Raw genomic sequence first — 24,601 nt, 5'->3', positions numbered from 1 at the left:
TTTCTAGCAGCTGATGGGTTTGATCTTTATTTAGGATTAGTAGAATCTATAAGTTTTTACTGATTGAATAATTACTTAGAAACCTGCAGACATATTACTATAAAAGAATGTGCGGGGGCAGCTGAAGGCACGATAACTGGCGCCTGGTACCGGTCACGGCCACCTCCCATAGCTCAGTGCCTGCAAAGCAAGTAGCTTCTCCTCATCGGTTTTAACTGATCAGATAGATGCAAATTCTCATATAAAAATCTGTGAATTGAGGTTATTCTCTTCTGGAAAGATTGACTCCAGCTAACTCTTTTACAGCCTAACAAATTTCTAAACAGAAGAGATCCATGTACATGATAATTTTTAATTGTTCAGTGCTTTAATAAATAATAATCATAATAAAGTGTTTCAACTGGTGATTCCTCAAGGTGGATAAACAAACACGTTAGCACAACAGGTGGTTACCTGGGAGTCATTGACCTGTCTTGAGACTTAGTTACTATTTTAGCAATCGATTTCACAGTGACTGTCAAACAACCAGCTGCAACCAGCTGTGGAATAAATATTTTTCCCACCCAACCACTCATTGCTACAAGTGACTAGAGTATCTTCTTTTTGACATCCTAAACAAATATTTATATGTTTTCCTCTTATCTAGCTCATTTAGGTTTGTTAAGCTTTTTTGTGCATTGGGCCAGTGTTGAATATATTAGCATGTCATTTCATGCCACATTTCTATTGGTTAGTGGTTAGATTTGTATTGTGGAAGCATCATTCATGGTAATTCTATGTAAGATCCATTACCTAAAATGCCACATTTTCCATAGAGGATACATATTTCTACACTTATCAGTGTTACACTGTATCATTTACTTAACAAAAAATGTCTCAAAATGAAGGAGCAAAAGAAGGTACTTCCCATCACTCAACAGTGTGTTTTATGGCCTTCAGCAGCAAAATAACTTTGTTAGTTCCTCATGTTCTTGTAGAAGACTTTTGGGTCACTCTTCTTTAAAATGCTGTTCATTAAAGTTTGAAGGCATTTGTTTATCCACATCTCTCCTAAGACCCTCCTACAGCATGTGAATCCGGTTGAGGTCTGGACAGTTTCTGGATAATTACGACACCTTGGGATCATTTTGCTATTGCATGATAGAATTTCAGCCAAGCTTTAGATGGCCTCAAATTTGACTCTAGATCACTTTGGTACAGTATACATAGGAGTTCTTGGTCTACTTTATGACTGTACAGGTCCTGTGACTACAAAACAGACATTCCACCACCATGTTTTACAGACAGTATGGGATGTTTGTTTTTCTCCAAACATCTCAGCTATCCAGACAAAATTTTTACAGAGGTCTTGTGGTTTATCAACTTTAGAAACTTAAATCCTCCTTTCTCCTGGCGAGCCTTCCGATACTTGCTCAGGCTTTTTTCTGATTGTACTGTCATGAACTCAAACATTTATCATGCTAACTGAGGAAAGTACAGTCTTGAACTTACGTATTATCTGCACTCTGCATGGTCTGACCTTGGGAAGAATTTGCTGAGATAAAAACTTCTAGGAGGATTGAATGTTCTTGAATGTTTTTTGGTTGCGCTGTACTTTCTTTTTAACATGACAGCAACAACAGAAAAAAAAATCACTCATTTTACTTTAGAATTTACTTTTTTAGAAAATACCAGAGGAATGTAGATATTCTTACAGCAACATAGCTATTTAGACAAAGGCACTATATTTCACACTTGGTGTCAGAAAATAAGACTTATATAAATCAGTAAGAAAGATGTACCACGGAGGTTTCCTACTGCACATTTGACCTGTTTGTAGTTATAATTTCGCAGAATAATTCCACCAGTGTTTAAGTGTTTATTTTTAGACCAGTGTTTTAGTTCCCACACACACCCAGCACATTTTTTTACTCTGATTGTTTAATGAAGTCAGCGAATGAAGTTGAAGGAAGTTGTGTTGTGTCTTTACTTACTGAGGTAAATCCTTGGAACCAGATGCTGTTAGGAATTCTAAATTGAAACCCTGCCTTGATGGGGCTCAACAAGATGACTCATATAGCAGCCTCAGGAAAGTTTTAAATACCTACATTAGGAGTACACCAGAACTTATAACACAAACAAAAATGGTCACATAAGACAGGAGGAGTCCACAAAAGTTCGCCACCTCTTTAGAAATGATAAGGATTGTTTCACAAGGTCTCTCATTTTTTATTGCATATTCCCCAAAAGAGTAATCTCTGAAACTCTGCTGTCTAACACAATCAATAGATTTGATTGGTGGTCTTGAAGTATTTCTCTGGCATCTGTCTATACTATGTGTCTGCAGCCATGAAAGTCAGAAAGCAGAGCAGTAGGCAAAAGTGTCCAAAATACCTTATCTGAGAGAAGGGATTTTGCCTGATGAACTGTTGTGAAAAAGTCTATCAGTGTTACCACTAGTAATGTCAAAGTATTAATATCTATATCCTTTATTTATTCAGGTAGGTCTCACTGAGATTAATAATTTGTGAAGACAGTTATGGCCTAGTGGGCTTTGAGATCTACAACTTAATATACTAAAAAGCTTTGTGTAAAGCTTTTCAAAATATAGTTACAAAGTTGCTTACAGAATAATAAAATAGAGCTCCAAGAAGGATACAATGGTTATAACAGCAACAAATATTGAAATAATATAACTGTTCACTGACCATGAGATCCCTCAGATATCAGGTGTGAGGTGTAGACGAAGCTAAGAATATTTCATAGAGGCTGCAAGGTAACTGAATATAGACAGCTCCTGTATTGTTATCAGTAAGACTTGCCTGTAACTTCATTACCTGAAAAGGGCAAATTATGTGCCAATTATTTTATTCCCACTTTCGTGACCACTTATTCTTGAAGTTGTGGCAGAGTCTGAAAGGTATCACATGTAACGCAATGTGATTGGTGGAGTACACACTGGGCAGGTTGCCAGTTAGTCACAAGGCCATAATAGAGAGACAGAGATGCACACTCGAATCTGCACATATGGGCAATTTAGAAAGGGCAGTTAGCCTAACGTCTTGATGCAAGCTCATTGTGTTATCAGGACATTGCCACACAGAACTAACACCATCCCAACAGACACAGCAGCCATGGAAGAGAAAATGCAGTGTTGGTGTTAAGTGCCAAGAAAATCGCTGTGAATTATACATTGTTGAAACTAGCTAAGCTAATGGCACAAAAGTGTCACCTTGTGCTACTTTTACATACAGAGGGATTTTGGTCAACTCAATGACTGCGAGGTGATGCCCAGGTCCAAATCATTACTTCTCCACGCACTGTGCTGACAGTAGGCATGGTGTTTGGCTTTCTCCAAATGTGGTGCTGTGTATTATGACCAAACATCCTCAATTTGGTGTCATCTGTAAAAAAAGATTACTCTTCAAGTCTTGTGGTTTTATCAAATGTTGCTTTACAAACCTAAGCAGTGCTGCCATGTTTATTGTATCAGAGAAGCTTTCTCATGACAACCCTCCCAACCGAGCTGTGCTTGTTCAGTGTTTTTCCTTCTTGTGCTGTCATTAATTTTAACATTTGAACATTCATTCATACAATCCTTATCTGTTGGGGACTTAAATGTAGTTTAATACTAGTAATATTATAAAAAACAAAAACATCAGCGCCTTTGTTCTTGCCATGTGAATGGGCCAACTCTTTTTTAAAAATAACTGTAAGAAATACTTGATTAAAACAAAACAAAACTTAAATACATATGTCTGAAGTCATAGTTAATGATTCTTGATCATGTGAAGGATAAACTGTCATTAAAGTAAAATGCCACTCAGATAATTCCTGGCATGTTCTTCATAGTGCAGATGTCTGCACTATGCTGTGCTCAGCAGGCTTTTTGTTACATAAAAGAAAAAAATAAAATATATAGTAAATGTTTATATTATACAGGACGTCTTTGTCTTTTGCTTAAACTGTGGGTGTTTTTCTGGTGCAACATATTTAGTTGAACTTACTACATTTTAACCAGATATCAGTCAAAATTCCAATATTGGTTACTTTCTATAAATGTAGAAGACTTTTCTGTGCATGTTGGATGAGGTCGCGATGAAGAGAGTTACAGAAAGAATAATAAAACTTTTCACAGCTTTGTTTCTTGCACTTCTAGGTAGCATGCAAAGGGTTTTCTGTGTTGAGTGGCATCACACAATAAGGCAGACCGGCGCAACCAACACGTTTTTGGCACTCAGTACGTGAAACAGGTGGCTTGTATGAGTCATTTGGACAGATTTCAAAAAAGGATCGTATTTTATTCCCCATTACGGGAAAAGGCTGTTTTGCATCCACTGTGTTAGCAGTGTTGCTCAGAATTCTGCTGCGAGACTTCTTTTAAATACTCACATGTCACACTCCAGCTGCACTGGGTCTTCTTTAAATTCAGACTCCACTTTTGGAATTGGATTTTGGCCTTTAGAGTGCTGCATGGTCATCAGGGCCCTACTGGCTATGCATCACACCGAAGGAGACAAAGCTTTTGCAACACTGGCACTCTCTCCCTCTGAGCGAAAAACTCATCTTTATGAACTTGCTTTAGTTTTTACATTCTAGCAGTTTGTTTTGAAGCACTTTGTAATGTTTCTTGAAAGGTGCTTGGGAGAGTGTGTTCAGGGTGTGGTGTCAGGAGAGGGAGGCTGACTCACACATATCTGAATTCTTCCCTTTCAAGTATGCCACCGGGACCTGAATAGAGATCTGTGTGTGGTATGAGGGCAACTGAAAATCTGCTGCAGAAATAGACTGCAAATTGAAAAAAACACCACAGGTGTAACGCTGTGTGCGTGGACGTTTATTATCACAGAGCTATACAAGAATTTACTTTTTTTCTTACCTTTTGTGAAATAAAAATTAAAAATCACATGCGTGAAGAGAAATGTTTACATATATAAGTACATAAATATTAGTATTTTTTTCCAAAGTTAAATGTTGCAGATAATAAAATCAAAGAAAAATCATGTGAACTTGATTATAAACTCATGTAGCATTTCCCATTCTGTTGCATCGCTAACATCTTAGGGGTGATTCCCTGTAAAGGAAAACAAAAACATGGTGTTATTTTTATTGTCTCACAGAATAATACTGAAACCAAATCACTGCAGTCAATCAAAACGCAAACACCCCTGCTAGCATAACTTTAAGACAGACAAGTGTTGTTTTACTGTGCACACCCAACTTACCAGAGTAAACTGAAACTCATATGGCATTGTTCGCTTTCTTGACAGTTATGAAAAATGTGACAGGCAATATTTCTTTCAGTTGATCGACAGAGTCTCAAGTACCGACAAACACAATATGAAATTTTGTCCAGGAACTCGTGCATTAAGACGCTCACTATTACTGCTTTGGAGAAGTTCTGTACTTTATTATTATTTTATTTTTATCTTGTGTTTTAAATCTCGTCATGTTAATCAATTTAATCATATCAAATCAAATTCACATTGCCTTGATTAGAGTAAAGCTATCTTAAGATTAAATTGAGATGATGTTTATTGTACTTGACCTAAGCCCACCCGTAACCACTTTAGTTAAAGCATTTGCTTAACATGAAAGGCAACACAGCGCAGTGACACAGTATCCTTCTGTACTGATTTCTTACTTTATATTTGTTTGGAAGTTTTTAATATTAGATAAAAGTAACTCAAATAAAAATAAAATGCAGCTTTTAAGTGAAGATGTAATTTATTAAGTGAAAAATGTTTCCAAACGTACCTGGCTATATGTGAAAAAGTAATTGCCCCCTAAACTTATTACCTGGTTCTGCTCATGGATGCCATTTTTGAGTCTCTTTTTTATTTTGTTGTATCAGGAACACTGAACTTGACGTGAGCCTGCAGTTCTTTAGTTTTTCTGGGTTCTTTTGCGACCTTATGGATAAGTTATCAATGCACTCTTGTAACCCTTTCCAGACTGATAGATGTCAGTGATTTTATTTCTCACCTGTTTTTAAGCTTCTTCAGATCGTGGAATGATATATTGCATTTTGTTCTATTTAAAAGATTTCTTGGTTTACCAGGTCTGGCAGTTGTCAGGTGTAGGTCTGGCAAGTGAAACTTAATGCAGCTTTCTAAAAAACATTGTTGATCACAGTTGATTCGTGATTTAACTAGCTGGTCATTTACTTTTTCACACGGTGCCTGGTAGGTTTGGACAGCCTTTTTTCTCCTAATCAATGAAGTCAACATTTAAATCATTTTGTATTTACTCACTTTGGCATTGTCTGATATAAAAATTTGTTTGATGATCTGAAATATTTAAATGAGACGTATACAAAAGAAAACTAATAAATGAGAAACAGGAAAAGTACTTTTATTTAGCATTAGGGGAGAAACTGTACGCCTAAAACATAGTCTTATAAAAATTAGCAGATGGCAACTGGTTATCTTAACACAAGTACAGGGTTCACAGTATGACATTGAAACAGCCAATCAAATAATGATTGACACAGCCATTGGGATGTTCTCCATTACTTTGTGAAGTCCTGTTTTAAAGGTTCAAGTTTAGCATTATGTCATTTTAGCCACCAGTTTAGTTTGGTTTTGTTTGTAATCTGAAGTCACCTTATTTGAATTAGAGGGCAGAAATGTAGCCCAACATATTGTGAAAAAAATTGTTGGGCTACATTAATGAGCTGCTGACCTCGAATTCACTAAATAGAAAAAGGAGAAGTATAAGTTTAAATCACAAAAACCCTGCGTTTTGGGTTCTGTCACTTATCCTACAGTTTTCCTGTAACTCAGATTTTCCTAATAAGTCTGACTTCATGTAAATGAGAATGTTTTATGCTGTTTACATGCATAATAATAAGTGTGTATATTTTTAAATGGTCTATATTGATATACTTATAAGGGATCAAGCAAAATTCTACTATTATACATCTGTTCACAGGTTGGTTTTATCTGAAAGAGTCATTGGAGCCAGGTTTATTTGATATCAGCTGTTGCCAACTTAAGAGGAAACCAACCTGAAACCATTCATCATTTTTTATGTCAACAATGCATGAATACACTTATAGAACAGCTTAATAAAAATGAGCTAAGCGAGAACAAGATTGCTGACATAACAGTGAGAGACCCACCTACATTTTGACACTGACAATCTATCAGTGTAAACCTCCAATCAAATTAATCCTTTTGATCATTGAGGTTTAATGTTGACGCAGTTCTCATAATGGTATCTTATTGCGTATTTTATAGTAAGAACATCTTCTGAGAAACACAAACATTTTCCCAGCATTAAACGAATGTGTTCATAGAAAAAAACATACAAATATTTTAATTGTCTTCCTAGAATTACGAACTGCACAGACAAGATTTCAGAACAGAAAAATGCTTTAATGAGTGCAACGTGCTTGCCAAGTTTTTATTAGTTGTTACGTTTCGGTGTGTCAGTGTTTTGTTTTTGCATGACTTATGTATTTCCTGCTTTACTTTGAAAGTCTGTGTTATCTTAGTGTGTTCAGTTTACATTTTCCCTGTCTCGTCAGTTCTAATTTGCCCCAGCTGTGTTTCCCTCCTGTGGTCCATTTCCTGATTGCTCCCGCTATGTATTTAAACCCTGTGTTTCAGTGTGTCATGGTCGCGATCTCCCCCGTGTTGTAAATAGTTTGGTGGTTTGTTGTAAATAAATAGTCTGTTGTAAATAGTTGTGAATGGGTTTGTCAATACTTTCGTCATGGGATATTTTCGTTTTGGGATTTTGGTGGAGAGCCTTCGTGGTTTTATTTTCCTTATCTTTGTTTTTCTACGTTGCACCCCGGTTGCCTAGGCCGGGGTGTAACATATGGGGGCTCGTCCGGGATCGCTGGAGGGTCCGAAGGAGGGACAGCTTCGGCCTTCTGTCTTCGCTGGAGGGTCCGAGGACCGCTTCAGCCTCCGTCTGTCTTCGCTGGAGGGCCCGGGGACCGCTCCAGCCTTCATCCGCCTTCGCTGGAGGATCCGAGGGACCGCTCCAGCCTTCTGCAGCTGGTGGGCTGCGTGTCCGTGTGTGCAGCTGGTGGGCTGCGTGTCCGTGTGTGCAGCTGGTGGGCTGCTCATCCGCCTTCGCTGGAGCGTCCGAGGGACCGCTCCAGCCTTCATCCGCCTCTGCTGGAGGGTCCGGGGGACCGCACCAGCCTTCGTCGTCTGCTGGAGGGTCCGTGGGACCGCTCCAGCCTCCATCAGCTTCGTCTGCCTTCATCCGCCTTCGCTGGGGGGGGAGGGTCCGTGGGACCGCCCCAGCCTTTGTCGTCGCTGGAGGGTCCGTGGGACCGCTCCAGCCTTCATCCGCCTTCGCTGGAGGGTCCGAGGGACCGCTCCAGCCTTCGTCGTCTGCTGGAGGGTCAGTGGGACCGCTCCAGCCTCCATCAGCTTCGTCTGCCTTCGTCTTCAGCCTTCGTTGGTCTGAATCAAACTTTTCACTTGGGGTTACATGTTTGATTTTTGGGTAGGGGGAAATGTTACGTTTCGGTGTGTCAGTGTTTTGTTTTTGCATGACTTATGTATTTCCTGCTTTACTTTGAAAGTCTGTGTTATCTTAGTGTGTTCAGTTTACATTTTCCCTGTCTCGTCAGTTCTAATTTGCCCCAGCTGTGTTTCCCTCCTGTGGTCCATTTCCTGATTGCTCCCTCTATGTATTTAAACCCTGTGTTTCAGTGTGTCATGGTCGCGATCTCCCCCGTGTCGTAAATAGTTTGGTGGTTTGTTGTAAATAAATAGTCTGTTGTAAATAGTTGTGAATGGGTTTGCCAATACTTTCGTCATGGGATATTTTCGTTTTGGGATTTTGGTGGAGAGCCTTCGTGGTTTTATTTTCCTTATCTTTGTTTTTCTACGTTGCACCCCGGTTGCCTAGGCCGGGGTGTAACATAGTGGTGAGTAATTCTCTTATCGTGTTCCCACAAATACCTGAAAACATGAAGGAAGTTTTTTTTTGTTTGTTTCTTTTTTAAAAAACAGACAAACCAAAACAATGACCGGATTTACAAAAAATGAGAAAACATTTTGTTTACCGTAACAGCCTGAAAGAGGCAGTGTTTGCAAGATCATTTTTAAACACCTGTTATTTGTAATTACCTGATTAAACTTTTAACATAAGTGTGTATAGGCTTACAAGCGTATTGAGTCAGTGATCTTTAGCAAATGGCTCAAACTATGAAGAAACCCTGCTAAAACACTTCACTCTCCTTTAGTACCAGCAGATAGCAGTAAAGCACCACTCAGACAGTAGTTCTGCACAAGCATATACACCCTGCAAAATGGGGAATGTCTGTGGTGCTCAACCAAATCCTACAAAGGTGGATCTGCATTATAAAGTATATTTCAATGTGAATCCCTCACATAAAGTACTGCAGGTAAACATCAAGTAGATAGTTCATAAATAGTTTACATACCTGTTACATTGTGGAGGTTGATTACACCATCGATTGCCCATGCAAACTATGACAGCGGCACCCTTTAATGTGAAACCATGGTAACAAGAGTATAGAGCAACCAGTTTTCGAGATGTAGAGGACAAGATATAATCTCCATTGTTGATCTGTTTAGGAAGGCCACACCGTTTTAAGTCTGGAATTGGGTAAATGTTTCTCGTTAATATGTGGCAGAAAAAAGGAAACCAATTTAAGGCAATGATTTTTTAAATAATAGGCGAAAGATTTGCCAAAAATTTCACAGGCTGACCTTCGCCCATTTCGTCTTTCCAAGCTTCCAAATTTATTGAGGGTACCTGATCACAGGAGACATAATGAGATGGATACTTCCCCAATCTGAAAGGATCAAGAGGAACTTCTCCTATGTCGCTATTATCACAGATCAGATGGGATAGAGAAAATTTTAAAAGTTCCTCCTTCTGTTGCTGGGTAAACACACCATCAGCTTCCCACCAAAACCTGAAAATGAAAAATACACAAGTTTCACTGAAGCCTTGATTTCATTTGAATGTTCAACCTAGACAAATCTTACGTACCTGTCACCATCACGGAGCACTTTCATCTGCCTTCCAATCAGGCAAGCAAAGAGAGGACCAGTTCTTGAGCCAGGCAAAAGCCTTTCAACAAGTCCTCCTGGATATACATCGATGTTGTCGGGATGTTTGTATATGTCAAGTATTCTCTTAGCAACCCTGGAGTCTCCCGCGGCCAGTGACAAATCATCCAATGTCTTAATGCGCTGCAATCCACAGAATTCCCTCCAATCATTGTATCCTGAAAAGGAATTTTAGCACAGTGTCATTTAAAAGTGAATATATTCATTTAAATTTGGATGTCTTGTCAAGAGTTCTCTTTATGAAGACTACGTACAGGAAGCTATTAAAGCTTAGCTACACTGTAAAACCCAACAGTGCATCTTACTAAAAGAAGTAAGTTGTTCTTACTCAGTTCTGAAAAATAGTTAAAGTAACTTTCATGAAGTGTGTTAGGTAGACCCAAAAGTATACATATGATATAATAACTTTATTGTAATAAGTACACATTATGTTTTTGTAACGTTTTAAGTACTGTTGCTTTAAACTGTTTAAGTTGTGCTAATTCATTTGTATTAGTCATCATCCACAGCCCCGCCCCCAGTGTTTTGCCTGGACTTGTCGGCCATGAGACAGGAGCCTCGTCAAGAGAGTGGAAAGTACAAGATAAAGTTATTTTTATGTTTTTTTGTTAATGCTTACTTCTAGCATACAAAACGTACATTTATCAGACTGCTTTGTTTTAGTTGTACTTCGTTGTAATTTATCAGACTACTTTGTTGTAGTAGCTCGTAACTTAGCTTGCCAGCACACAATTCCCGCCTAGCGCTGTATGGAGTCTGCCTTCACAATTTAAAAAATTAACGGTTGGTGGCTTGTTTCAATCAATAGTTGGTAAGTAGTCTGATTTTTGCAAACTGCATGCCACAAAACCTTTGGTAAAATCAGTGTTTACACTTTTCTGACTCTGACCTTTATCAAGTTCAAATGTAGCCTACTTTTGACACAGTGAAAATAGTAGAAAATTTATTTAGTGTTAATTTTAAGAGTTTAACGGACAAGTTCGCCTTCACAAATTTTGAATATGATGGTTAGTGGCATTTTAGTCGCGAAATAATTTACCTTTTCAAAGCTGCACTGCACCAAACCTAAACGTTTCTGACTCTGTACTTTCCAAGGGTTAGCCTATTGTGTACTTGTGTAAAATTGCTTTATTATTTTATAACGTATAGAGTAGTTGACCAACCTGAATTGAAAATGAACTGTAGTGCAAGAATAAATCTTACTGTTTTCCAAGCTTGTGTTATTCAGATTGACTGTTTTTAAGTGAAGTAAAAGTAAAAACTGTTCTGCTAGCTTTCTGTCCTCATGGCTTTTGTGTTATTACAGTCTGACGATTGAAGGAGCAGTAGCATGCCGAGAGATCATCCAGCACTGCACTAAAGACAACCAGTAAAGGTGATTTTAAAACGATTTGGTATCAAAATGTGGAATTGCAAGTTGTGTAGTTTGTCTAGTTTTTCTACTGCCATAAAAGTCATGTTGTTGAAGCATTATCGGCTCAACCATGGTCAGTACTCCACAATTTCACCCTTACCCTGTCTCTACAACACATGCATGTGTACATTTAATACATTTAATTCATTAAAGATACACATGTCAACAATGCACACTCCCACGCAAAGAAAAGACGGTTCTTATCCAGATTTGAATAATTATGGATTTTGTTGCTCTATGTGTAATTTTAAGCAGCCATTTATTGAAAGCCAAATGTTTATCCATCTGAGGGGGCATTTAAAACGAAAAGAAACTGTTCCATGTCCTTTCAAGAACTGCAATTTTAAAACCAATGTCTACTCAACCTTCAATGCCCACAAATGCAGAGACCACCAAAATTCAACAAGTTACAATGAAGGCATTGTGCAAAGTGTTATAAATGTAGAACAAAAAGATGACATGCAGCTTGATTCAATAGAGTCATCAGATGACAATCAAGTGGCATCCACCAGTGAAATCAGTGGAATTGAGGGTTTAGAAGAGCAGTTGCAATACAATCTGGCTGGATTTTTCTTGAAAATGCAGACCCTTCTCCATGTGTCCCAGAGAGCAACACAGGAGATTATTGAGCATATTGATCAGTTGTTTTTGTTATCACAACCTTTGGTTAGAAAATCAGTTGTAGATATACTGAAAAAGCACAACTGTACATATACGGACAAACTGGTGGATGAGATTTGTCAGGCAGTTTCTGATAGTAATGTTTTACATAAATGTGTCACATCTGAAGGACCACTATCTACAGCAAAGAGGAGGAAATCATATTATGAAGAAAATTTTCCATATGTCAAACCTGTGGAGTATTTAATTGAATCGTCAAAGCACACTTATATGTATGTGCCTATTCTCACATCTTTGCAATTGTTGTTGAAAAAAAATGATGTGCTTGAAGAAATTAAACAAGCACCCACACAGATTCCTGGACATTTCATGTCATTTTGTGATGGATCCTACTACCAGGAAAATGTTCTACTGTCACAAGAGGGACAGAAATTGTCAATGATACTTTATGTGGATGATTTTGATCACAAACCCACTTGGTACCTCAAAGAAAATACATAAAGTCTTTGCAGTTTATTGGACACTGGAAAACTTTCCAGTTAAATCTTGTTCTGCTCTACACTGCACCCAGCTTGCTCTGCTGTGCAATTCCAATGATGTACGCCAGTTTGGGTGTAAGGAAATGCTGTCACCACTCTTAAATGATCTGAAAACTCTTGAAGAAGTAGGTGCCTACATTGAGACTCTTGGTGAATGTCTTAAAGGCACTGTCTACTCTGTTGTGGCAGACAACCTTCTGCCCATGGACTTGCTGGTTTCAATGAGAGTTTCAGGTCTACATATTTCTGTAGGTTTTGTCATGCCACCCAACAGAAATGCAAACAGAAAATGCTGTTACAGGGAATTATGTAATGAGAACAAAAGATGCTCATGATAATTATTGTGCAAGAGCTTCAGAATGATGACATTAAGGAAAACTATGGTGTTAAAAACACCTGTGTTCCTTCTGACCATCTCTCTTTCTTTCATCCTGTCACAGGCTTCCCACCTGACTTCCTACACGACCTGTTTGAAGGTGTCATTTCAGTGGAGTTGGCACATTGTTTAAAGGTTTGATTTCTAAGAGATATTTTAACTTAGAAGACTTAAACAGAGCAATTCTGCACTTTCCATACCAACATTCTGACAAAGTTAATCGCCCTCATCCAATAACCTCAAATTTTGCCAGGTGAGGGACCATGGCCAGCACTCTTTCATGAGACACAGGTAAGTACAACTACGTATATAACATTTGCTGCTCATATAGTATGCTGTGTTTTGCTTATAATATTTTTGGAATTCTCTTCAGCTCTACTTTGAATTTCATCGGATCACCAATCAGAATCTGCCACATGTGTTTTATGCTGCGCTGGATGATTATGCTCCTCAGCTGACTGGACTTTACAAAAAGAGGAAAACTGGACGGGTCGGTGAAAGGATGGAGCAGCTTTTGTCGGCATATGGAAAACAGGTATTTAAAAGATACTAATTATTATTCTGCTTGCTTGGCAGTTGCCATTGTTATGTGTTTGTTTATTTATATATATATATATATATATATATATATATATATATATTTATTAGGGGTGCAACGATATTCGTATCGATATTGAACCGTTCGATACAGTGCTTTCGGTTCGGTACGCATATGTATCGAACAATACAGCATTTGTAATTTATTTTATCAATTTTCCTTCTGACGATGCTGTCTGTGTGGAGCGCTCAGTGAATCTGTGTTCGACTACTCCGCCTAGGCTGCACTGTCGAGCGCAGATCCACTGAGCGCTCAACACAGACAGCATAGTCAGAAGGAAGAGCGCAGGGCAAGCTAGCGAGACAGAAGTTAAGCTCTACTTGCAACAGGCAAATTGAACGTCATTCAGATCTGGCGTTTGGAATTATTTTGGTTTTCATGTGACGTATGACCCTGAAGGTAAGCGAGTCATGGACTAAAGTAAAACAGTATGTTGGATGTGCCATGCAATGCTCAATTACATTGGTGTGAACTAGTGTGTTAGCGCAGTTAGCTCGTTAACGTGTTGGCCGTCTAGCCCCATGCACGGAGCGATCGGCGGTAGCTCGTTAACGGAGATTTGCCGTGTTGTGGCGTTAAGGTCATTTCAACGAGATTAACCTGAAAGTACTAGCGGGAACACAACGAATATGACTGCACATTTACGCCGACATCATCCTAGTGCAAAGACAAGTGGAAGCAGACAAAAAAAAGCAAGCATGCTACTAACTTTAGCCGAGTCATTTAGACCGCTGTTAGCACATGATTCTCCTTATGCTGCTGAGAATATAGCCCAGAAGAAGCGGATAGTATAGCTTTTATTTTGGAAAGAGACATTTCTCTGTAATAAACTCTCTTTTCCAAAGATGAGTGATTCCTCAATCAGATACAGGGCTTGCAATATCGCTAGCCCGACGTCCTGGGGCTAGCGATTTTTTTCAGTCGGGCTACCAAAATCTATCTCTTCCCTGCCCGTCGGGCTATTGTAGGAAAAATATATGTCAATGCTTCTGCATTCTTTCAGAAATGTAGCTGGGTAATTATGTCATTGGCATCGGTGAGCCACTGTCAATATGTGACATATTGAAGTCGCGTTTGAATTTGCGCTTGTTTTTTTGCTTTCGCTTTGCAATCGCGCGAACTGTGTATAGAGAGCGACAGCACTGATCTGTGAGTGATGATAATTTGTGCACCAATTCCTCTGACATCGTCTTATTAATCGTTAGCTTACTATGCAAACATGACAAGTGAAATCTCCCGCAGCAAGCTTAAACATGTGAGAGGTTGATCGCGCAGAGAATCGCTGAGCTTATGTGAGTGAGTGTGTAAAAGCATTTCAGTTCTGCTGAGCCAAATAAGACAGGTCAGGGTGAAGAAGTGACAGCCAAAGAAAAGCTTACCACAAAACGGAGAAGTTATGACAAATCAGACTATAAGGCAAAAAGAAAGTGCAGCTTTATGGTTTCATGGACAAAAGAATTTCTGTGGCTGCAATATGATGAGCTAAATAACCAGGGCTGCACATAAGTGGTCCGCAGGTGCGCATTCACTGTCAAAATAAAAAACACGCACAAGGGTTAGGGTTAAATTTAAAAACTGTACCTTTGAGTTAAAATATATATTTATAATTTTAATAAATGACAAATTAAAAAGGCATGAACATTTTTTTGTAACGAAAAAATATCGAACCGTGACACCAAAGTATCGAACCGAACCGAACCTATATATATATATATATATATGTATAAGGACACAAACGACATCTATGCAACTAGAACAGCAGTTCTGGCCGGCCTACCAATGTACCTCAGAGATTTTCAAAACATGCAAGGTACTTTGGTATTACAATAATTTGCACATTTGAATTTAAAAAAGGTTGAAAGGAGTTTATAAGTCATCTGGACTTGGGTTGAAAGTTGAAGACGTGAAGTTGAATGACTTATAAACTTCTTTCATCCTTGATTTGACTACCTGGATGAATGAAAAATGAACCTTCACTGTCAACTTAAAACATGTTATGATATATAGAATTTGAAAAACTGAAGAAAGGTGCCTGAACATTTGTATTTATGCTTTTAACAGAGATATTACAGATGAATAATTGTGCACTCTGTATTATATCTTAGGGTGAAATTGAGTTCTATGAAGCCATAGAATTGCTCTGGTTGCTGATGTCGATGAAGAGGAGGTGCCTGGAGGAGTTCCTTTCTCACCACGCCAAGTGTTCATAGAACTTGAAGATCAGTTTGTTATGACTCATCACTCATGGACTGATGCCCTGGTGTCTTTGTTTGGGCTAATCTATGCTCTGCATCTGAGCTATCCTATGAAGTATACTGGCTTTTTTGAGTTCATTCAAGTAGTGTTGCTGAAGCTAGACGATGAGAGAAAGCAACTAAAACCAAAATTGCAGACACTAAAAAATGAGCTTGTGCAGATGATGTTTGTTTTTCACTGGTCACTATATTCGTGCTTTTTCAGTTATCTGTGAATGGCTTCAATAGTTTTATTTGTTCTGGGTAATTAGCTTTCTAAAAGGCAATGTGGAGAAAGCTAAGAATAAGGAGAAAATCCATATTTGACGTTTTGTTTGTGATTGAAAAAAATCTTCACATAGTGTGTAATCTTAAGCTTATTTCTAAAAACATATTTTAGTTACATGGAAATCTTTTGCGAGATAACTGATAATTAGTCAATATGTACAGTATACTTTCATGCTTTATTTTTTAATTGTGTGATGAGTGCCAGTTCACTCGAGGTCTGGGCAAAACTGTTGCGAAGCCACAAATACCTTTGAGAATACTTTTTGTTAGTGACATCCTTAGTTCAGCTGTTTTCTATAGTTGCATTGCTGTAGTGCATGTGATTTCATTATTATACTAAATGTTACTTAAAATTGTGATTGTTATGGCTCTAATTGCCTCTAGACTATTGTTTTTTTATGATGTACACCTATGTATCAGGTCTACATGACTAAATTTGTGTTTTGTACATTTAATCGATTTTCAAAATGCTACAAAAAACATTCAAAATTCCCTAAAAGTGCAAGTTTTAAAATGCCTAATTATTTGTTATTTGATAATGGCTTTAGCAGTCATAGGTTATGACTGAAAGTATGGTTGTATTCATTCTGTATTTTCTCTGCAGTTAAAGTTAATAAAAACTGAATGGAAAGAATAATAGCTTGGTTTTGTGTTAATAGTACTTGAACCATTTGGTGCAATCGGTTTCCCCAATTGGATTAAGTTGTTTAAATACAACCATTTAAGTTAATTTAACTTAATTTGAATATGAGCATGTAACACTTTAAATAAGTTTGAATAAATACAGCATCTTAGTACAAGAAATTTAATGGTTTAAGTTGAAACATACTAAATACAATGAGTAAATAAACATAATGCATTTGAGTTACATTATCATATTTGCTTTGGGTTCTTGGGACTCTAATAAAGTACTTAAATAACCCCAAACTGTTTAAGTTATAAAACTTGAATCAATTGGTGCAATCGGTTTCCCCAAATCATTTGAGTTAACTTAACTTGTCAGGTTTTACAGTGTAGAAACAGGAAGAAATGGGACGCCAGCTGTCCAAATAAAACCCATTCAGCAGAACTGCTAGAGCTCACTGCAGCATCGTTTCTCTGATTTCTCTGACACAAAAATATGAGCTTGACCAAATGAAAACAACCCATTGATTTAAAACTAAAGTCTAAGATGGTCTGTCTTGTTTTTAGTTGTGCACAAAGTTGTCTTTCTTATGTTGTATTTTTTTTATATTTTTAAAAAAAGCTTTTGCTTAAATTAATGCTGTCATTGACTAGAAGTTAAAGACATATAAAGATATAAATAAAGAGAGTGAAAAAGATAGTCTTGATAACCGTTTTACTAAAAGTTCCAGGGAAAAGGCATGGTCCTTGGATATGAGATTTAGCACAGCTGCACTGGAACTGCAAAAAGCTTTTTTCACATTGGTAATAACTATTCCCAAGAGTCTGATGTGTAAAGTCAGTGGAGTTAAACTAGGCAATGCAAGATTTTGGCACCTTTCAGACACAAGGCAATTCAAAATGCTTCAAAAGATTTAAGTACAGTAAAAAAAGATTAAACTTGCATGGAAAGTCAATAGAATGCATTGCAAAAAAATAGAAAAACGTTGACCTATGAGTGAGCACGAATGCCACAGGCTTTCCTGCTACAGGCATAGGTGCTCTGTGAATCTAAACCAGCACTTTTTACAGCTTTAAATATATTCTCATGCAGCATTATATCACAAAATTAGCATTCAGTTTCTTTTCAAAGGCATGAAATATGAAATAACCAGATAACTTTGAGAACACGTCATATACAGATCAACTGTTGAAAATGTTGAAAAGAATAGCTCAATTTCCATTTTGTCAAGCATTACTTGTGAAGCAATTAATACCTTTTAAATTATTTGTTCTCACTTTCATCTTAGTCCCTTTTCAAGTTATCGCAAAGCACTTTTTCCCCTCAAGTACAGACGTTGTATTTTAAGTGAATAACAGATTGTGTTCCAGGAGACTCAGTCTGTGCATATTTTCAGTCATTTTCCCTTTGAGATTTCCTGTCATGTAAAAACGTAACTAAGTTGATGCTAGCTTCCCATTCTATAGCTTTAACATCATTGCTAAATGTTAAAGAAAAGTACTGTGACAAAAACGAATGAAAAGAAAAAAGGGAAGCATGTAGAGTGCAGGTGAGAGAATCAGGTGATATTACTTTCTGATTTCCTGAGTTCGTGTCATCATGGAAGCTGGAAGAAATGCCAGACTGCAGGGCAAGTAAAATCCACCTGATTGATATGATTATTAAACTGCCTATCTGATTTAATTATTTATTAACTCAAGATGCAGGAAGCCAGTGACTGGCAACCTATCCAGGATGCACCCCGCCTCTCTCCCTATGACAGCTATATATGCTATGTAGATTGGTTCATTCATGGATGGGTGGATCCTGGTTAACGTGTGCTTATCACAATCAACCACTGCTGGGCTGCTGTGGACAGTGACTTTAAATTGGAACATCAAATTGCTGTAAAACAAGCAGCATAAAAGAAGGCTAAAAACTCATGCGAGTTCTTCCATACAGTATATATGCAGCCCTAACAGATCTCTACAGCTATGCAGATAGTGCTCTCTCACCTGGAAAATGAATCAAAAGATCATTTTTGCTGATTACAGCTCACCCTTTGGTACAGTTCTTCCCCATAAACAAACTGTGCAACCATAGCCTGGATGCCACACTTTTTGCTTTTTTTTTGTTTTTTCTGGCACCCATGTGATTATAATGGATGTGTCCCCTGTTGAGTAGAGGTGACCATTCTTCATATTTAGCAATGGCTGTGGAAATCTGGCATGACATTAAGAATAAAAAAATCAGGAGATCAAATCCAGTCTTTCCACCTTAACCCGACTCACTATACTCTCATTTACTTCCCTTAAGACATGAAGGGATCTGAACAGAACTGCACACAATAACCTAAATCTGACTCTAGCTGCTATGACACTATTGAACTCATCTATCATTCTGCACTAATGCTTCAAACGCACCTGGCTGTATAGGATTCTTTCACAGTGCTACTTTCTATATTGCCGTTTTCTTGTGATATTCTGGGGGTTTTTTTTCTTTCTTTCTCATGACTCCTCTTGTGAGGGGATTATTTGAATCTGCAAGTTTGCTCACTTAGAGAAATGCTCACAAAGCAACAAGACCATCAAAAAGCTTGTTGGGAAGATGACAACTGTTGGTGGAGTTGTTTGGAAATGGAAGAAATATAAAACAGCCATCGACAGACCTTAATCTGGAACTCCGTGCAAGGTCTTGTTTCATAATTTTGAGGATGGTGGTGGATCAACCCAAAACTACACAGGAGGAGCTTGTTCATAATCTGAAAGCAGTTGGGACCACCGTCACCACCAAGAACACCACTGATAAGGCACTGCCGACAAGTTCCCCTGGCTAAAGAAGCCATATCTACACGCCCATCTTAAGTTTGTCTGTTTGCCAGTGAACAGAGAAGTCTTGGGGAAAAGTGCTTTGGTCAGATAAATTAAAATTGAGCTCTTTGCAATCAATTCGACCCGTTTGACATAAGAGAGTATGACTCAAAGAGCACCACCCACACAATCAAGCACAAAGTCGGGAACATTATGCTTTGGGGTTGTTTTTCTGCTGCTTCAGTGGACAGGTCCATGTACCATATAATTATCGACAAGAACCTCCTTTACTTTATTAGAACACGATCCTATGGAAGAAGCTGAAGCTTTGAGTTGCCAAACAGAAGCAAAGAAACCTAAAAGTTTTACAGAGTGTCTTTCGAGTTGTGTAAAAAAAAATGGTGGCAAAGTACAACAAAGGGTTCACTGCAGTGCTTGCCAACAAGGGTTTCCCCACAAAGTAGTAGAGTAAGGTATGTTTTGTTTGGGGATTAAATGCTTATTTCATTCAATGACTCTCTCCATTAAAATAGAACTACCATAAAATTAGAGACAGTTCATTTCTTTCTTTTCTAAGTGGGCAAACTTACAAATTCAAATAGTTATTTTCACCAGTGTATATGAATACAAACTTTATCCTCACAGACTGTCAACTTTAAAAAAGATGCACAGCTATTTCATGCATTGAGGTGTGTGTGTGTTATATTGATTACCAATCTCAGAAAAAAAGGGACTTAACTTTCAAGCTATAGCTGCAGTCTTTTTTTATACATGTCATAATGAACGTGAAGTTTTGTTTTCCACCACCTGCGTTCTGCCTGTCTGCTCTCTTTTTTGAGCTTTTACCAGCTTGGCGTTCCTCCATGGTGCCTTTTTTTCTTTTCAGGGATAACTTTGATCTTTGTGGGAGCAATGGCATTAATACAGTCAAAACTTTAGAACTGAAACAAGATCATTGACAGGAGCAGAAGGCAGAGCTGGCTTGGGCATGAAAGCTTGGGTAAATAATGCACAGGTGTTTCCGGTGATATAGAGCTTTATGATTGCCTTGGTTTTTATTCTCCTGGTGTCAGGAGAGACGGTAAGAAGAGAAAACGCAGAAATGAGGAGAAAGGACAACATCAGTCACTGATCATGTTGTTTGCATGCTTGGTGAGAGATTAAATAAATTTAATTCCCATACTGTGTTATTATTCCTTTAAATGAACACAAATAGCGTCCCAGAATCAGTGTGAAATGCTCTGGGATGCTCAGGGGAGTGATGTGTTTGATTTGGATCAGCGTAGATAATGTTTTTGTGCTTATCAGGCTTTATGACTCATCTGTCAGCTTTATAATAACAAATCAAGAAAAGCAGGATTGTTTGCCAGATCACTTCTTTTCTTTTTCTTTTTAAACAAATACCAAAATTCATGTTGTTCTTGTATTGTTAGTTTTAAAATTTCACTTCTATATCTACTTCGTCCTTGTGGGCCTACATAGCTCCAAGCTAAAAAGTAATTTATTACAGCACTGCTCATTCCTTATTGTCCACACTGTAAGGAACCAGGAAGCAACAACAGAGTACTCATATTAATGACCACCCATTAAATATGTCAATGGTTTGTCAATGGTCACTAAGAAACACAGTTTGTTGACAAAGGGAAGGACAAATGATGTGGTTTTTTTTTGTTTGTTTTTTAAACAGGGTGTGGAGTGGTTACTGTCGCTTTGATTTGACGAGGATAATCTAATGGCATTTGAATGACAGATCTGACTCTCAGCCAAGATCTTACCTGGGAGGCCGTGATCTCGTCCTCTCTGCAGGTTCAGCGCAGCCAGGTCCATCTGCTTCAGTGTATCAAGGACCACTAGCCTCTCTGTTACTTCATCAACCAACAGCATGTCTGCGCTAACAGCTGACGCTGCAGATCCAATTACGCCTCTCAGGACTGGTTCAATCCCCCCTAGAAACAAAAGCCTATTACTTATTTTTCCAGAGTCATTAGTATTAATTATTATTTATAGTTCATGTGTTGTTGTGGGTTGCTGTTAAGACTGTGACTTTGTATTTCTTTTTTGTTGTTTTCTCTATTAAAAAGATAATATATTGCAATGTTATTAAACTGTGAAAACTTCATTGATTTTTTTGGAATACAGCCCGACTATAATCCAGGGGTTGACCACAATGACAAGAAAAACAACATATGGTTGGGAAGGTACTGTTTTCTCTGGACTGGATGCTTTCATTGTTGCTGCTCAGAAATCACTCCCGGGCTTGGATTTGGTACTTCCCAGGGGCCCTCCATTGTCCAAACATTTCTTTTCAGCAAATAGAATGAATGGACTGTTGAGGATGAACATGCTGGTTATCATGACAATACATTTTTATAGTTTTATAAAAGTAATAAACATGGTTTTCAGTTGTAAGGCAACTGAACACAGCAAGGAAGCAGCAAGGTAACAGCTTCAGCCACTGGAGGTCAGCAAAACATCCCAACTGGTGTCAAGATAATATTTAAGGTAGCATAATCCATTTAAATGTGAGACCAGCTGGTGAAGAGCTAAGTAGACCACATTTTATTGTACAATGTCATGGGGTCAGGGCAGTAGAAATAATAGGATCCACAAAGTCAATCTACCCAGATGACATTTCTCAGCAGAAAGGCTGAGAAATGTCATCTCAGTCTTTCTGCTGTGACGCACCCATAGTGAGCATCACAGTGGAGATGCTCACTATGGGTCCCAGTAAGAAAAAGCAACACAAGGTTTTCTGGGTCAGTGAATTGCTGTTAATAGGTTTTTGTGCAGTATGGTTTTAATGTACTATAAATATTATTGTGAATTGGCCATAATATAATATAGTATGAATATTATAATATATAACTATTTGTTTTGTGTTTGTTTTTTATTTCAAAAATGGATGTTGAAGTTTTAAAGTGGATTAAATATCTCTCATTATTTTTATATTACAAAATATCAAATGAGATTCATGAGAACCAATTGCAACGTTCTGACAACCTAAAAGATCGTTTTAACTGCTTCAAAAGACGATGAATGATGACGTATGGAATGGCGATGGCAAGTGGAGGTCGATCGCAGAGCCACTGTGGGGAAAAATGACACTTTTCACAGTCGCATTCTGTCAGTGCATCAAGCTCCATCCGTGATACACGCTGGATCTCCTCCAGTGTGTCCAAACAGTGACCCATCAACTTGTTTTTCATTTTCAAGAAGTGGACTAAGTTGCAGAGAGCCAAATCCGACGAGTGGTCCAGGTGGTGAGCGAAGATTCTGTTGGTGTGGGCAAAAAAAAAAAAAAAACATCCTGTGTTTTCAGTTAGCTCTGAGCCAGCATGAGATGTCCTTCTGGCAAGCACTGCAGTTCAGATCGTTTCTTCTGAATGCTCTCCCTCAGGACATAACAGTCAAATTTGATACCGGCATTCCCACCCTGGGGGATGAATTTATGGTGCACAGCCTGATGAAGACTAAGGGAAAGAAAGAAAATAAACAAGCATACTCTTGATCTCACTACTCACCTGATGTGCTCAATCTAGGTTTGGAAATTGATCCTTCACACAAAATTTGAGCTAGTTTGAAACAGAACAGAATGTTTGACTTCCAGGATAAAATTGCACACCATATAGCATATGTGGTTGTAACAGTATTTCCAAAAGCATGGTACAGGAATGCTGGAGGCTGTCTGCACATGCCAGAGAACATGATCTTCAATGTGAATTTCAGCCAAGTAAGTGTTCTAATTATTATGGATCTGTTTTTCACACTTTGCACACAGCTATGACCTTAAAATACTTTTCACTGTATGGAAATACAGTGAAAAGCATTTTAAAGTAAAAATGAAAACACCTCAAACTTTTGTAAGCAGACCAGAAATTCTGATCTTTAGGATATGATAAAAGGTGAGTGTGTCACAGTTGTTCATCGATCCATCCATCCACTTCAGGTTATCCACTTCAACATCACAAGGGAGCTACATGTCGAGCCTATTCCAGCTATCAAGGGGGCAAGAGGTGGGGTGCCAGTCTGTTGCAGCATCAACACAGAGAGTCATGCGCTGACTCATATCTACAACCAATGTAGAATCAGTCGTTAACCTAACCTTATGCATTTGGGGGGGGGGATACTGGAGAAAGCCAGAGTAGCATGCAGACATGAAGAGAACAGCAGAAAGACTGTGTGTGGCATTTCTGATTTTGTTGAGACTCAATGTATCATTTTCATTCCCAGCAGGCAAAAAACTCTAAAAAAAAACAAGTATACACAGACCACTGAATAAGCTGACCACTGAAGTATTTAGTGGCTAGAAAACAACATATTTTCTGAAGAATTTGAGAGCTCTAATCCAAGTATGAACACTGAACCCACATTCCCCAGTGGTCATGAATACAGGTGGGAATGAATATAATTGTTGTAGGCTTAGAAAAGAAGCTGGTTGCAACATTTTACTTAATAATTTAGACAAAGCATATTATTCTTTTTCAGATTTAAAGACTTAACAAACATACAATTGCTCTCTCATATAACCCATCACAATCATCAGAATGATTTACAGTCTTCTTGCTGTTATTTAATATTGAGGAAAACAGTGAATAAAAGAAATGTGGCAAAACAAAATATATGCAAACGTCGGAAAGCTAAGCTACACGGCTGGACCAAACGTCCAAGTGGAAACTTGACACTACTCACTAATACATGTGTCCCTTTGCTGCTGTTTGGGTTTTCAGTTAGTTTGATCATAATGGTCACAATACCAAAATGTTCTGCTGAAAAATGTATAACCTTAATGTTCTGGTCAAATTAAAGAATAGGTTAAAACATGAAGTGGCAATGAATAAAAAAAAGGTCCCTACAGCCTGTACGATCGATTATTCTTCCTGTGAATGGGTGCACTCTGTATCGCTCATTTTCTGGGTTTTTTATAGAAAACAAAAATTCTGATCCTGCTTGTGTAAATTTTTTTAAACTGCATGTATGCAGCTGATTCTGGAGCTGACCTAAAAAGAGTATTTTTCTTCTTCCTCCTTTCTTTCGGTGTGTTTACTGTGCTTGCAGGATGTGTTATTGG

The 24,601-nt window shown here is 38.1% G+C and overlaps 2 protein-coding genes and 1 long non-coding RNA gene across 4 annotated transcripts in view; 2 read left to right on the top strand and 1 right to left on the bottom strand.

Moving 5' to 3' along the window:
• Positions 1 to 4,944: 4,944 nt before the first annotated feature.
• The window catches only part of tpo (thyroid peroxidase), a gene marked incomplete at its 5' end in the record, with an annotated part of 31,047 nt that continues 11,390 nt past the window's right edge, over positions 4,945 to 24,601 (bottom strand). The window contains 5 exons of the mRNA XM_082516167.1: positions 4,945 to 5,053; positions 9,395 to 9,569; positions 9,684 to 9,892; positions 9,970 to 10,207; positions 21,309 to 21,479. Coding sequence (XP_082372293.1) covers positions 5,032 to 5,053; positions 9,395 to 9,569; positions 9,684 to 9,892; positions 9,970 to 10,207; positions 21,309 to 21,479 — 815 coding nt within the window. The 3' untranslated portion in view covers positions 4,945 to 5,031. The remainder of the gene's footprint in view (positions 5,054 to 9,394; positions 9,570 to 9,683; positions 9,893 to 9,969; positions 10,208 to 21,308; positions 21,480 to 24,601) is intronic.
• LOC309696220 (uncharacterized protein) lies at positions 6,393 to 8,873 on the top strand (the record flags this gene model as incomplete). Its single annotated transcript, XM_082517375.1, has 3 exons — positions 6,393 to 6,417; positions 7,527 to 7,601; positions 7,792 to 8,873. The coding sequence occupies 3 exons, from the start codon at positions 6,393 to 6,395 to the stop codon at positions 8,439 to 8,441; spliced, it is 750 nt and encodes a 249-aa protein (XP_082373501.1). The 3' UTR covers positions 8,442 to 8,873.
• On the top strand, positions 10,312 to 13,612 carry LOC309695480. 2 transcript variants are annotated; one of them, XR_014273158.1, is made up of 6 exons: positions 10,325 to 10,362; positions 10,546 to 10,860; positions 11,356 to 11,424; positions 13,064 to 13,134; positions 13,253 to 13,290; positions 13,373 to 13,609. It is a non-coding gene; the product is annotated as an uncharacterized lncRNA (long non-coding RNA). The 2 variants fall into 2 exon arrangements; XR_014273157.1 differs by having other exon boundaries at positions 10,312 to 10,860; positions 13,373 to 13,612.

This window comes from Aulonocara stuartgranti, assembly GCF_965226115.1.
Source record: "Aulonocara stuartgranti genome assembly, chromosome: 19".
NCBI classification, from domain to species: Eukaryota; Metazoa; Chordata; class Actinopteri; order Cichliformes; family Cichlidae; genus Aulonocara; species Aulonocara stuartgranti.
Note: the sequence above shows the minus strand (reverse complement) of the source record. Positions and strands in the feature narration are given on the sequence as shown.